At 50.2% G+C, this 14,250-nt stretch overlaps 2 protein-coding genes across 6 annotated transcripts in view; one reads left to right on the top strand and one right to left on the bottom strand.

Annotated features, from left to right (window-relative positions):
- LOC120299850 (cilia- and flagella-associated protein 251-like) overlaps nt 1–14,250 on the top strand; it is a 20,898-nt gene extending 6,648 nt beyond the window's left edge. Inside the window, exons 4-8 of one of the 5 annotated variants that reach the window (XR_005554490.1) lie at nt 790–858; nt 1,494–2,344; nt 2,916–3,029; nt 13,000–13,079; nt 14,101–14,250. Coding sequence is in view for 3 of the 5 variants with exons in the window: in XM_039325105.1 (XP_039181039.1) it covers nt 790–858; nt 1,494–2,356; nt 2,916–2,999 (1,016 nt within the window). In the remaining 2 variants the exon portion in view is untranslated. Of the gene's footprint in view, nt 1–789; nt 859–1,493; nt 2,357–2,915; nt 4,742–12,999; nt 13,261–14,100 lie in introns of those variants that run through there. The other 4 variants (XR_005554489.1, XM_039325105.1, XM_039325106.1 and 1 more) reach the window with 4 other exon arrangements.
- On the bottom strand, nt 5,720–13,931 carry NFKBIB (NFKB inhibitor beta). Its single transcript, XM_039325116.1, has 6 exons — nt 13,369–13,931; nt 12,332–12,437; nt 11,518–11,749; nt 10,328–10,416; nt 8,202–8,435; nt 5,720–7,598 (listed from the first exon to the last, which is right to left on the bottom strand). Exons 1-6 carry the CDS (start codon nt 13,752–13,754, stop codon nt 7,560–7,562), a joined length of 1,086 nt encoding a protein of 361 aa, XP_039181050.1. The 5' UTR covers nt 13,755–13,931; the 3' UTR covers nt 5,720–7,559.

Genomic DNA, 14,250 nt, shown 5'->3' with positions numbered 1-14,250 from the left:
AAAAACCTACCGAGCTCAGAAAGCACCAAGGACCCCACAGTCTCCTCCTCCTCTTCCTCCTCCTCCTCCTCCTCCTCCTCCTCCTCCTCCTCCTCCTCCACAAACCCCTCTCCCTTCTAGCACTGATGATGTTACCTAGTTTGGTAGTGAAACATCTGCAAGAAAATCACCAAGCTCAGGGAGCACCAAGGACTCCTCCTCCCTCCCCCCCACACACCCCAGTGAGGTTCAGAAGAGACCCTCCCTAGTTTCTTGCTTGGTAACGGAGACCGGGGGGGACAATATTGTTTCAGACTTGCAAGATTCTCTAGCATTAGAGAAGAGCCCTGGTGGCCCAGTGGTTAGAATGCAGCATTGCAGGCTGGCTCTGCCCACTGCGAGCAGTTCGATCCTGACCTGCGCGAGGTTGACTCAGACTTCTGTCCTTCCGAGGTCAGTAAAACGAGGACCCAGATTGTTGTGGGCGACGTGCTGAGTCCCCAAACTGCTTAGGGAGGGCTGTAAAGCACTGTGAAATTGTATATAAGTCTAAGTGCGATTGCTATTTACAACGAAGTAGAATTAGTTCATCTGGTTGTGACGCCTCTCTGGTTTAACCCCACGAGGAGGCATCAATCTTGTAAGTCTAAGGGCAACGCTATCTCTGTCCGTCTGCTCCTTTTTTGTCCAGTCTCCCAAGCTCTTTCCCACGTTCCAGTATCTCAACATTGCATGCTGTGAGTTGCTTGCATTGTGTGCGCACTCGTGCATTTGTTACTCTTGGGAGGGTTAACCCGAGCTCCATTTCAGACGAGAGAGTCCTCGCGCTGCTTCAACATCGGCATCTTCTGACTGAGTTGGAGGAACTTGCCCATCAAGGTCAGCAACTTAATTTTTGAGTTCAGTTCTTTGCCAGGTGGAGATGGAGGGTGCACGGGGGGGGGGGGGTTAAGATACCGTCCAGGGGCCACTCGTGTCTGGGTGTGTGTGTGTGTGTGGACTCAGGAGCTACACTCTGGACCATTACCTTTCTCCTTCTGGAAAAGAACCAACTGGAAGTTCAACCAATGGGCATCCTAGTTGTAAAGTCTGAGAAACGGGCCCACCGAAAGGGAATTCCCGACGTTTTGCATTCTGCATATTCTCCAAAATAGCGGTTAGATGTAGGAGGGGAACATCTGCGGGCAGATGCAAAACATGATAACAGTTTTCAGAGGTAGAACGTCAGTTTCCTTCTGGGGACAGACAAGTAGTCCTTGACTTGCAATAGTTCATTTACTGACTGTTCAAAGTTATAACGGAAGTGAAAAAAGAGACTTAAGAGTTTCTTTTTTATACAAGTTATAAGTTTTTCACACTTACAAGCATTGCAGCACGGGTAAAGATACATAGACGTGGACAGCGCTGTGAGAATCAGATGTTCAGCAGAGCGATGGCACGAGGGGAAAAAACTGTCCCCGTGTCTTTTATTTTTTACGTTTACTTTTGCTCCGTGTCTTCCGTTCCTTTCCCAGAAAATGCGAAGCATCTCCTGGCCCATGAAATTAACCACAATTCTGGGGAAGAACAGCAACAAGGAGAACTCCAGAAGAGCGATGGGCTTGCTCAGCAGAAAGAAGCTGAGCGAGCTGGCAGAAAGAAAGAAGATGAGAAGGAGGAGGAGGAGGAGGAGGAGGAGAAGGAAGTGATGAAGAAGGATGAGAAAACTAAAAAACCCCAGGAGAAAATCAAGGTCTCCCAAAAGGAAGATGGTCAAGACTCTTTGGAGGAACGGGACGTAGAGGAGGAGCAGGAGGAGAAAGAAACGAAGGAGAGGACCGCCTCGGAGACGTGGTCCTCGAAGGAATATTTTGGCCACGTCAAGAAAAGAGGTTCTAGGCAGCCCCAAATCAGAAAGGGGATGCTTCGGGGAGAGGAAGAAGGCCAGGAGAGAGAGGAAGTGGGCAAGAGACGCTTGAGGATGGGTGAGGAAGAGAGGGATGACCCTTCAGAAGAAGAGGAGCAGAAGAAATACCATCCGGGAGGACACAGTGAGGATGAGAGCTGGGAGGAAGAGGAGGAAAGATCTACTGTGGCCAAGAGGGTGGCGGAGAAGGCCAGCGATGAGGAGACCGCCCAGTTCGAAGAAGAGAAGGGCCTTCAAAGCTCCAGGGCCCACCTCCATAAAAGCTGGAAGCCATGGAAGGAAGATGCAGAGGAGGAGGACAACGACGACGACAAGACGAGACATGGCCACCACCATCCATTGGTTGGCTTGGAGCTGAGGAAGAGACATGGGAAGGAGGAAGTGGATCCGAAGGGCAGACACCGCGCTCCGGAGGAAGAGGAGGAGGAGGAGGAGGAGAAGGACACCAGGCAGAGGAAGGTTGGTCTCCAGGTAGAGTTGTTTTGAGCACCTATCAGCTGGTTTGATTTTAAAAAGGCTTCAATTCAGTTCTGGTGGCTTCTACTTTCAAATACCAAGGAAGGAGAAAGGGAATGGGAAAATAAAAAAAGATCCAGGAGGAAGTAAAGATCTAGGCTTCTGAAAGTTTTCTCCTAAATAGGGTTGGTTTAGGACAGAGGGGGCCAACCTTGGCGACTTTAAGACTTGTGGACTTCAACTCCCAAAATGCACAAAACTTTTTTGTAGCTCGGAAACACTCTTGCCTCTTCAAACTAGGGCAGGGGTAGGCAACCTTGGCTCTTTTATGACTCGTGGACTTCAATTCCCAGAATTCCTGAGCCAGCTTGGCTCAGCTTGGAAACCTCTCCCTTTCCCCTCAACTTGGCTGGCTCAGGAATTCTGGGAGTTGAAGTCCACCAGTCATAAAGCAGCCTAGGCCCAGGCTAGAGGTAGGCAACCTTGCCTCTCTCCCTCTCTCCCTCCCTCCCTCCCTCTCTCCCTCTCTCTCTTTTAACTAAATTCTTTTCTCGTGTGTTGCTTTTCCCTTTAGGCTCAGGAGGTGGAGAAACTGGAAGAGATAGAACGGCAGCTGAAGTGGGCAGCCGACAATCTAGAAGAACTGAAGCGGGGTTAAATCCTGCAGCTGCCTCAGGAGCTGGGGAGGGTAGGAGAAATCCTCTGCTCTCGATCAAGTAGCCTTCTATCAGCCCCCTCTCCTCCCTCCCTCCCTCTCTCTCTCTCTCTCTCTCTCTCTCTCTCTCTGATCTTTGTATTCAGCTTGGCTTTAGACTGTTAATGAAGTTTCCCCCTTGCTTACAGTGAGAATAAAGAAGAGAATATTCGTAGCTCAGGGCTGGGGTCCTGGATGCTCTCTGGGCTGGGTGGTTTTCTTGCAGATGTTTTGTGACCCAGCTAGGGAACGTCATCAGGGCTAGAAGGGAGTGGGGTTTGTGGAGAGGAGGAGGAGGAAGAAGGAAGAGGAGAAGGAGGAGAAAAGCGAAGGAGAAGAAGAAAAGTGGAGTCCTTGATGTCCGCAGAGCTTGGTAATTCTCTTGCAGATGTTTCATGACCCAACAAGGTAGCATCTTCAGTACGAGAAAGGACTGAGGTTTACTCTCTCTGTTTGTGTACAAGTGGTTTGCCCTGTCAGTGTTGGTTTCTTCTGCGATCCTGGGTGCCCTCTGAGCTTGGTGGTTTTCTTGCAGACGTTTCGTAACCCAGCTAGGTAACATCATCAGTGCTGGGAGGCAGAGCGCTTGCTCTCTTCATAGTCCCTTGATTAAAGGGTTAAAGCAGTGTTTCTCAACCTGGACCATTTTAAGACATGTGGACTTCAATTCCCAGAATTCCACAGCCAGCAATGCTGGCTGTGGAATTCTGGGAGTTGAAGTCCACATGTCTTAAAATGGTCCAGGTTGAGAAACACTGGGTGAAAGGAACTTGGCAGGAGGAACTACCAACTCAGGCAAACCGTTAATTACATAGTAAGGAACCATCAAGAACACTCCCACCATCATTGAGAGGGCAAGCCCCTTATATATATACAGATCACAAATCCCACTTCCCTCTGGAACTGATGATGTTATCGAGTTGGGTCATGAAAGGCTTGCAAAAAAACCCATCAAGCTCAGAGAGCACCAAGGACTCCCCGATTCTCCTTCTCTTCTACTAGCCTTGATGATGTTACCTAGTTGGGTAATGAAACGACCACAAGGAAGCAAGCAAGCTCAGAGCGCACCACGGACCCCACAAATACCCACCTGGCTCACATTTTGTCGCAAACAGGGAGTCACTTACTTCCCAGGTAAACGAGCTTGATCTGGCTATCGAAGACGGTTCGAGGAACACTTTGTTCCAAGCCCCTGCTTGCTTTGATCAACTCCTAAAAGCTTAATGCTACAGATGTATTTTATTCTATGTTTTCGGTTACTTTAGATGGCCAGTGGACAAGTTTGCATTGCAGCTTTTCCACATGGCAATTCGAAGGATGGTCCAACGGCACCAGGCTATCCGTTCTGTGTTGTGCCTCAAGATAAAAATAATAATAATAATATTTGTTTAATCGGTGTTTTTCCCTTTTGACAACTTGAAGATGGGTGGACTTCAACTCCCAGCGTTGGCCAGCCAGTGTGAATTGAAGCCCACCCATTCTCAAGTTGCCAGAGGTGAAAATAGCAACTACTGCTCTGGGTTAACAGGGGCTCCCATAACTTCAAATGTCCACTCATAGGAGAGGTGACCTGTTGCCTCTCTGCATTTTGCTGTCGTAAGCTTGCCTTTTGCCTCACAACCGCTGCAGTAATTCTGCTGCACCATTGCGTCAGATGCACTTCAATCTGCACACACTGCGAATAAAGATAATGACCTAAGACAGTGCTTACTGCCTCTGTGTGTGAGCTAGTTGTCTTTGTGTCCTCCGAGACGGCTGTTCTCTTGTGTTCTGGTGTCCGCTGAGTCCATCTCTCTCGCTGTAGCTTATTTCAGGAGGGCTTCTGCTTTTACACACGTTAAGAGGGATGTATCCCCGCCTACAGTTAAAAGAGCTAGTTTGGTCGAGTGGTGAAGGCACTAGGCTAGAAAGTGGGAGTCAAGTGAGTTCTAGTCCTGCCTTAGGCATGAAAGCAGGCTGGGTGACTTTAGGCCAATCACCAGGAGGTTGGGAGTTCTAGTCCCGCCTTAGGCATGAAAGCTGGCTGGGTGACTTTAGGCCAATCACCAGGAGGTTGGGAGTTCTAGTCCCGCCTTAGGCATGAAAGCCGGCTGGGTGACTTTAGGCCAATCACCAGGAGGTTGGGAGTTCTAGTCCCGCCTTAGGCATGAAAGCTGGCTGGGTGACTTTAGGCCAATCACCAGGAGGTTGGGAGTTCTAGTCCCGCCTTAGGCATGAAAGCTGGCTGGGTGACTTTAGGCCAATCACCAGGAGGTTGGGAGTTCTAGTCCCGCCTTAGGCATGAAAGCTGGCTGGGTGACTTTAGGCCAATCACCAGGAGGTTGGGAGTTCTAGTCCCGCCTTAGGCATGAAAGCTGGCTGGGTGACTAAGCCCATCACCAGGAGGTTGGGAGTTCTAGTCCACGAGTCATAAAAGAGCCCAGGTTGCCTACCCCTGCTCCAGGTGAAGGGGCAGAAATGTACATGCGACAGTTTATCCCTTAGTCTCAAAGGAGGCTGCAATCAAAAGCTCCGAGACCAGCCGAGACTGGCAACTTATCTTGCTTTCAATCTGGAAATGTGCCCATCCTCACTTGGGATGGGATGTGTTGTTGTGTTTTTTTGACTTGTGGGTCTTATGCCGCTGAGCTTTCAGGCAGGGGTCACTGCACCAAAGCAGCAATGAACAGGAAGACAAAAACACACAAGATCCGTAAGGTTTATTAATCTGTCTGCTCGGGAAGACCTACAGATTACAATCAACAGAGAGAGGCAAGGAGGAGAAAGGGGAAAAAAAGTAGAGAAGGGACCGAACCAAGTCATAAATGCAAATTTAAACAGGTCGCAGGAAACCACACTGGAACTTCAAAGCACTGAGCCTCCGTGGAAGGGGAGCGGAAAAGTAACACGGCAAGGTGGAGCAGAGTTCAAACGCCTGGTTCTTTCCGCTTTGCTGAAGACGCACAGGGGGTATTTTAAAGAGACACTCCTGGGGGTGCTTCACTCCGGAGCTGGCCCCTAGGAAAGCGGTGGGGAACCTCCAGCTCCCCCAGTTGTTGTTGAACTCCAGTTCCAAGCAGGTTCCGAGTTCTAATTCTGTGTTCTTTCCATAGAGTCCTAGCTGCCAGACCCCAATCGCCCCAAATTTGCACTGACATCTTTTCCTTCATGGCGAGGCCATCCACCGTCCCCTTTGGGGGACAAAGAATTTTCAGGGGCTTGTCAGACACCAGGGAGAGACGAGACGTCGGTCTGCGCTTCAGGTTATTCCCAAGACTTAGAAATAAAACCGGCCTTGGAACAGCAGGGAAGGCTGGCCAAAAGGATTGATTTCCGCTGGAAGTTAAGGGGGGAGTTTTTCACGGACACGTTTCTGACTGCCCAACCAGAGGTGGATCCGCGCAATAATTACTCGGCCCTTCCAGACAAGGTGAGTTGAGGCCATCCCTTCATCAGGGCCTGACAGAATTACTGCTGGTCCAAATGGGGCAGAAGTTCTACTTTCTTACAATCCCAGGATGGAGAAGAAAGATCAAAAGTTGCTCTTCCTAAATCCTGCTTTTATTTAGGAAGAGATCTCCCTACATACACACACACACACCAAAGAACCCCCATGAACTGCTATGAGGAAACCCCCCCCCCCAAGGTTGTGCCTTACTACGCCCAGGGTAAAAATTGGTCCAAATATTTAGCACTACAGCTCCCCCTACAATCTCATGCTGATTGGGACAGCAGCGAGTTGAAAACCAAGCCAGACAGGACAACTTTCCTAGTGCCAGGATGGGGACCTTATTCTTATTGGAAAGACATTGGCCGAGCCAGGGAGGAGTCAAGCAGGGAACTAGTCTGGAATCTCTACGTAGGCACAAAAGGGTAAAGTCTGACCTTCTACAATGCTGCTGAAGCTCATCTCGTCTGACCCAGGTGCAAACTGCCAATCTGGGCAGATTACTGTATTTAAGCCACCAACAAGGAAGTAGCTAATGGAACCCTTCACCTTGTGGATCTCGTTGTTCGCGCCTGGCAGTTCCCCAACTTTCCGACCGCAAGAGGCGGGAGCCCATCCTCAGGCCCTCCAGAACAAGATCCACAAACCGGGACCGACGTTAAGAAGGAAAAGGGACACCACGAATCTGACCGAGAGCATTCCCAGGAAAGACAGGGTGCTCCAGAAAGAGGGGGACAAGACGAGGCTTTTTCACAACTAGGCTCTGCTCAGGACACCCACCAGCCCCTTGCTAACGAAGGATACCCCAAACCCATTGATTCTGAAACGTCAAGGCAGGCAAGTGCGAGACACCAACATCAGAGACAAAAGACATCCATTTCTGAAGCAGGACAAAAATAACAGAGGATACATGTCGGAATGGGGACGGTGGAGAGGACGCCTCCGGGCCAGATAAGGCCGCTTCCCCTTCTGTCCCGGCCTTTATAAATAATTTTCACATCTAGCTCACAGTGAAGATGCAATTCCTACAGAGACACTAGCCAGCTGCCACCATGGGCAATTTCCGTGGAGTCCGGTGTGGGCAAAAGGGCTCCCTTCTAGTGGCCACAATTGATCACGATGTCGTCGTATTCTTCCTAGGGAGAGAAAGGTCAAAACAGTTGGATGCCTGCAGGACGCCGGGGTGGAAGGGGGGGGGGAGGAGAGAAGGAAGAGACCATTGGCTGGGCCAACTCTAGGTCGATCTTACTATATGAGAGGACCAGGCGGAGCCGGAGGGAGGGAAGAGTCAAGCGTGGCATCAGTCTTGAATCCCTTTGCACCCACAAGGGGCCTAAGCCCAGCCCAACTTCTATGTCCTTGGCTCTTATCTACTATCAATTTGCTCTGACCAATAATTCCTTCCTTCCTTCCTCCGTCTCCCTCTGACTTCCTTCCTTCCTTCCTCGACTCCTTCCTTTTCTTCCTCTCCCTTGTCTTTCTCCTTCCTTCCTCTTCCTTCCTCCCTCCTCTTCCTTCCTTACCTTTCTTCCTCTCCCTTGTCTCACTCCTTCCTTCCTCCCTCCCTCAATTCTTTCCTTCCTCTCTCCTTTGTTTGTTTGTTTGATTCCTTCCTTCCTTCCTTCCTTCCTTCCTTCCTTCCTTCCTTCCTTCCTTCCTTCCTTCCTTCCTTCCTTTTTTCCTTCCTTCCCTCCGAATGGCCCGTTCCACTCTTTTACCTCTCTGTCACGATCACTCACCTCGCTGTTACTGTCCACGCTTTCCTCGGAATCCCAGTCCGGCTCTTCTGAGCCAAATTCCCGTAAGAGCTGTGGGATCTTTTGGTCGGGCCGGTGCACGGCGCTGTACATGGGCGTGTAGCCCACATACATGCGTGCCTCGATGTCGGCTCCTGCACGCAAGAGGCATTCCACCACTTCAGGGCTCTGGGACTCCACCGCCAGGTGAAGGGGGCTCCGGCCACAACTTAGCTCCTGCAGAGGAGTGGGGGGGAGGGGGAGAAAGGTACAGCAACATCACCTGAGCTGAGCCCTCTGGCTCAAGGGTGTCACCTGTCAAGTCAGGAAACAGGCCTGGCAGGGGGTCCAAGAATGCTGCTTCCTTTTTGTAGAATAGAAGGACTGCATCTTGACAGCTGTTCCTTCTCAACCATTCATTTAGTGACTGTTCAAAGTAACAACGGCGCTGAAAAAAGGGACTTAACGACCAATTTCCACACTTGCAACTGTTGCAGCATCCCCCTGGCCACAGGGTTAAAATTTGGACCCTTGGCAACTGACTCATATTTATGACAGTTGCAGTGTCCCAGGGTCACGTGATCCCCTTCTGTAACCCCTTCTGATAAGCAAAGTCAATGGGGGAAAGACCAGATTTGCTTAACGACCGTGTTACTGACTTAACAGCTGCAGGGGTTCACTTCATAGCTGCCGCACGAAAAGTCGCAAAATGGGGCAAAGCTCACTTCACAAATGTCTCGCTTAACACCACCAATGTTAGGCTCAGTTGTGGCGGTAAGTCGAGGACTCCCTGTATACTAAGCAAAATCAAGGCAGGATTGCTTTGACTTTCTTTCTCACCTGTTCTTCTACTTCTGGACTTCCCCTTTTGCCCGAGCCCCTCCCTCATGGCTCCAGGTGTGGCCCCTCCCTTCCCAAGAGTCAGCTCGACATCACTCAGGCAAGAGCTTTAGGGGAGCCACTAAATTGCAACCTGGCACAGACTGGAATTCTCACATTTGCACAAGCTCAGCTTAGAAACAGGCTGGGTTTGCACCATCGGCAAGGCTAGTTAAAATGGGGCGTTGGCGGTGTTTGTGGGTCAGTCGTGGGCAGGATCCGGGCCTTGTTTAGCCTGTGGGACAGGCTGGGAGGCCATGTTAAGCTAGAAGGTGGTTGATGTCACACCAAGACGACAACTGCTTGTCGACAGCTCAGTTGAAGGTGTCATGTCAATCCTGCTTGGATGCTCCAGTTACAACGAATATTTAAGCCACGAGTTAATGCTATGCACTCAAAACAAGTTTCAAGTAGTTGAGATATAGTTTTGCAACAACAATGCAGCAGGAATCGTGGCAGAAGCTGGGGGCGGCGTTAAAAGAGGAATCAGCCTAGGATCCCTATGCAGGGACTAAGTCCACTTGGGGCCACATATAGGGATTCCAGGCTGATCCCCCTTTTAACGCCGCCCCCAGCTTCTGCCCACCGCCTCACCCGACATCCACATCAGCTTCCACTGGTCAAAACTGTCTGACGCTTAACACAGGGAGTCCTTGACTTACGACAGGTTGCTTAGCGACTGAGGTTACGACAAACCTCCGAAAAATACTTATGACTTGGTCCTCAAGTTTTGAAGGCAAACCCACTCCCCATAGCCATGTAACCACAATTTCGATCCTTGGCAACTGGCCTGTCTTTACGGCCACTGGCCGCATCCTGCAGTCACATGACCGTGTTTTACGACTTTTTTTTTTTTTTTTGACAAAGCCCAGTGTTTACTTCCAGTTTTTGGTAAAAAAAAAACAAAAAAACATAGCAAACAATGGGTTTGTTTACTGTCCATGGATTCAGTTAATGACCATGCTGATATGATTAACGACTGTTGCAAAAAAAAAAGGTCATCAGGTCGGTTTGCGTGCTGACCTGTTTTATGACCGTCGTGATGTACAACCCTTCTGGGCAGGGTCCATTACAGTCGTAAGTTGAGGACTACCTGTAATTATTTTTTTGACCCGATTGCTCTCCCACCTTTGTACTTGAATTTACAGCTTTTGTTTTTTCTAACCTAATAACCAGGATCATTTTGTTTGCCATGATAGCGAAATTGACTTAGATCTTCTGAGAGTTTATCAGCTCCAAAAAAAACTAACCGGCTTGTTGAGATCCGATCCGGCAGAGATTAAGAGACTGACCATGTCCAAATCTTTCCGCAGAATGGCCACGTGCAAAGGGATGTAACCTGGGGGATGAGGGGTGGAGGGTGTTTGGGAGACAGACGAACAGAGCAAACAATAGCATGAGGTCAACTTGGGCAACAGAATAGAAAAACAACATTATCTTTTCCTCTGACCAATAAACCTTAACCTGCCACACTGGAATTCAAAAGAAACCCATTGCACAAAATAAATAACATTTGTTCCAATTCGGTTCAGTGTCTCCTGCCCAGAATTTGAGTAACCTATGCAAATCCGTCCAGGAAGTAAATTTTTAACCCCCGAGAGCGCTAGAAGTAAACAAGAGACTTCGAAAAAGGAGAGCAAAAATCAAATTCTAAGAGGGAGGGGAAAAAAGGAAGACACACATTTTGTTAACCCTAAGACTTCTCCGTTATAAGAGGCCATAAACGGGACATAATTTTATTCCTATCATTCATGCATTTTTAAAATAATTCACTGTTCTGGTGTTTTATATGTTGATGCGTATTTTATACGCTGCTTTTGTGAAGTCCATGCACTAATGCTGTATTGGGTTACGTCACACAGGTGGGTCCTCGACTTACAACAGTTGACCACAAAATTTCTGGGACGCTTGATAAGTGAAATTTGCCCCATTTTACGACTTTCCTCGCCACGGTTGTTAAATGAATCGCTGCAGTTAAGTAAGTAACAAGGCTGTTCAGTGAATTTGGCCTTCCCCTTTGACTTTTGTCAGGAGGTTACAAAAGGGAATCAGGTGACCCCGGGACGCTGCAACCCTCATAAATGCGAGTCAGTGGTCTGAATTTTGATCACGGGACTGTGGGGGTGCTGCAATGATCGTTAAGTGTGACAGTCACAGGTCATTTTTTTTCAGTGCCATTGTCACTTTGAACGGTCACTAAATGAACTGTGGTAAGTCAAGGACTGCTTGCACAAAATAAACAAACAAATAAACAACAGGACACTAGGTTAGCAGCTCATCAAGACCTGACTAAATTTTATATTTGTGTGAATTTAGAAGGCATGCCGGTGATCTTCTGAACTTCCCCCAGCCATGAGGACTAGAAACTTGTGCTCACAGCTCTCTCTCTCTCCCCGTTTATAAAGAGGAAGGTTCTACCTATTTCACAGACGCTGCTTACCATCGTAATTAGTGCAATCCAGCTGGGCCCGGAAACGGTTGCCCTGACCGAACCTTTGGATGGCGAGCGACGGAGCCAGAAGCTGCTGAGCGCAATCCCACCATCCTTCCCGGCAGGCCAAGTGCAACGCCGTGTGGCCTCCTTTCTCTTGGACACACAGCCCGGCTCCTGCCGACACAAGTTTGCCAACAAAGCTGGATGCCCCGAGGATGACGGCAATGTGAAGCGCGGTCTAAAGGAAAGAGAAGGAAGAGCGGATGTTTTAGCCGGAGAGAGTTAGAATAATCATAACATCCATGAAAATTAAAACACACAAGCAGCAGCCGAGATATGTAATAATACAGTAATTTAAGGCAGTGTGTGTGTGTGTGTGTGTGTGTGTGTGTGTGTGTGTGTCCAACCTTGGCAACTTGGCAGACTTGTGGACTTCAACCCCCAGAATTCCCTAGCCAGCCACAAGTCTTCAAGTTGCCAAGACTGGACACCCGTTTTAAGAGAACACCAAAACTATTATTGTTTACCGGATCGTTGACACCAGGCCAGATTGTTGGGGGCAATGTAAATATATATATATATACATTGCTTACTGGTGTACACCGCTTAGAGAGTGCTTGCACTTAAAGCGGTATATAAGTCTTATAAATAAATAAAAGGTATCGGATCCACTCAAAATCTCCAAGTCTCATTCTTTTATCGACCCTTTGAAATTTAACCAAGGCCAATCCTTTTTCTCAGGTCCGCCCCAGCAGTCTTGCCATTCTCATTGTAAACCTTGGGACAACCCGAGTGAAGCAAAAGTGCCTTCTGGTCTCACCTGGCCGAGGTTGTTCTGAATATCCAGGTAATCCGTCCTGTGGGTGTATTGCAGAATAGAATCCAGGAAGGCTTCGTGCTCGTGGATCACAGCCAAGTGGAGAGCTCTGGAAAGAGAGAAGAGCAAATGCAGCGATGAAAGGCCAAACTCATGGATGGGGAAACGTCTGTAGTATGGATAGTCCATTGGCTTTAATGACTGATCAAAGTAACAACAGCCCTGGAAAAAAGGGACCAATTTTCACACGGCCGTCGCAGCGTCCCCATGGCGATGTGATCAAAATTCAGATGCTTCGCAACTGGCTCATAGTTATGATGATTGCAGTGTTCCCAGGGACACGTGATCCCCTTTCGTGAGTCTCTGACAAACCAAGGGGAAGCCAGATTCACTTAACAACCATGTGACTAGAATAGAATAGGAGCTGGGAGGGACCTTGGAGGTCTTCTAGTCCAGCCCCCCACTCAAGCAGGAGAACCTATACCAGGGGTAGGCAACCTTGGCTCTTTTATGACTCGTGGACTTCAACTCCCAGAATTCCTGAGCCAGCACAGCTGGCTCAGGAATTCTGGGAGTTGAAGTCCAAGAGTCATAAAAGAGCCAAGGTTGCCTACCCCTGACCTATACCATCTCAGAAAAGGGACTATTTAACCTCTTCTTAAAACTTCCAGGAGATGGAGCGCCCATGATTTCTGGAAGCAAGCAACACTAACTTCACATCGGCACCGATTCACCTAACAACCGTGGCAAGGTACGTCGTAAAAATGGGGCAAAAGCAAGTCTTGCTCAGCAATGCAAATCTAGGGCTCATTGGTGGCCGTAAGCCGAGGACTTACTTTGTCCAGGCAGTTAAGTCCTCGACTAACCACCGTAACTGAGCCCGGAATGACGGTTATCAATTGTGCTGGTCATTAAGCAGGACATCAGGTGAGCCAGCCAACTTTAAATTGAATGTGGTTTCCCCCCCCCACTCCCACCTGCCCCGAGGGACCCCCCCTCCCCAGCCTAGCCCCTCTGAAGCCCCCCCCCGGGGTACCTACGTGTCTCCATCCTCGGTGACGAAGGCCAGCACGTGGTGCAGCCAAGCCTCGGGGGCTACCTGGCTCTGCAGGTGCACGGCCCCCACGCCCTCGGCCAGGTCGCCCACCCCCTCGTCGCCCCCCAGGGCCGAGTCCAGGCGCCCCTCCTCTTCCTCCTCCGGGCACTTCTGGGGGGCTCTGGGGTCCTGGGTCACCGGGCAGACCCCAGGCCCCCCTTCGCCTTCTCCAGGGCCCCCCAGGCCTCCATCCTCCCGCAGCTGCACCAGCTGCCCTTCGCTGAGCGAGCCCAGGCCGCTGTCGCACCAGTCCTCGCCCCCGGCCTCCAGCCGCTTGGGCTCCCGGGGGCCGCCGCCCTGGGCGACGGGCTGCCCCTGCACGGAGGCCATGGCTCGGGACGGGCCTACAGCGGGGCCATCGCGGAGGCCAGGCCGAGCGCCCCGGGGGCCGACGAAGCTCAAGCGGCTCCCCCGGCCGAGGCGGCCATGAAGGGGAATTTCAGCGGCCTGGGGATTCCCCGGACGAGCGTCTTAGCAGACGGAGAGAGGCATGCCGGGAGTTGTAGTGACGCTCCCTTGCCGTCCCCTCTCGCCCCCCCCTCTGCGCCTGCGCTTTATCAAAAAAAAAGGAGGCGCCATTTTGTTTTTCTCGAGGTATGATGGGAAGTGGAGTTCTGCGAGTCAGAGCGCTTGAGTAACATTGGCATGTTTTTCCACTTCTGGTGTTCGTTTTCAGAAAGTCCGCTCCTTTAGGTCCCTCCGTCGTTTAGATTCGCCGCCGTCTAATGTTTTTTCGGCTTTGAGGACGCCCTGACTGGGAAAGGCGGCTTCCACTTCGGCGACGTCCTGCTCTCAAGCCGGCGCAAAGCCTGAAGGGAGGTGAGGT

This window comes from Crotalus tigris, unplaced genomic scaffold (assembly GCF_016545835.1).
Source record: "Crotalus tigris isolate CLP2741 ecotype Arizona unplaced genomic scaffold, ASM1654583v1 scf7180000024316.1084291, whole genome shotgun sequence".
NCBI classification, from domain to species: Eukaryota; Metazoa; Chordata; class Lepidosauria; order Squamata; family Viperidae; genus Crotalus; species Crotalus tigris.
This window is presented reverse-complemented; position numbering and strand designations above follow the sequence as displayed.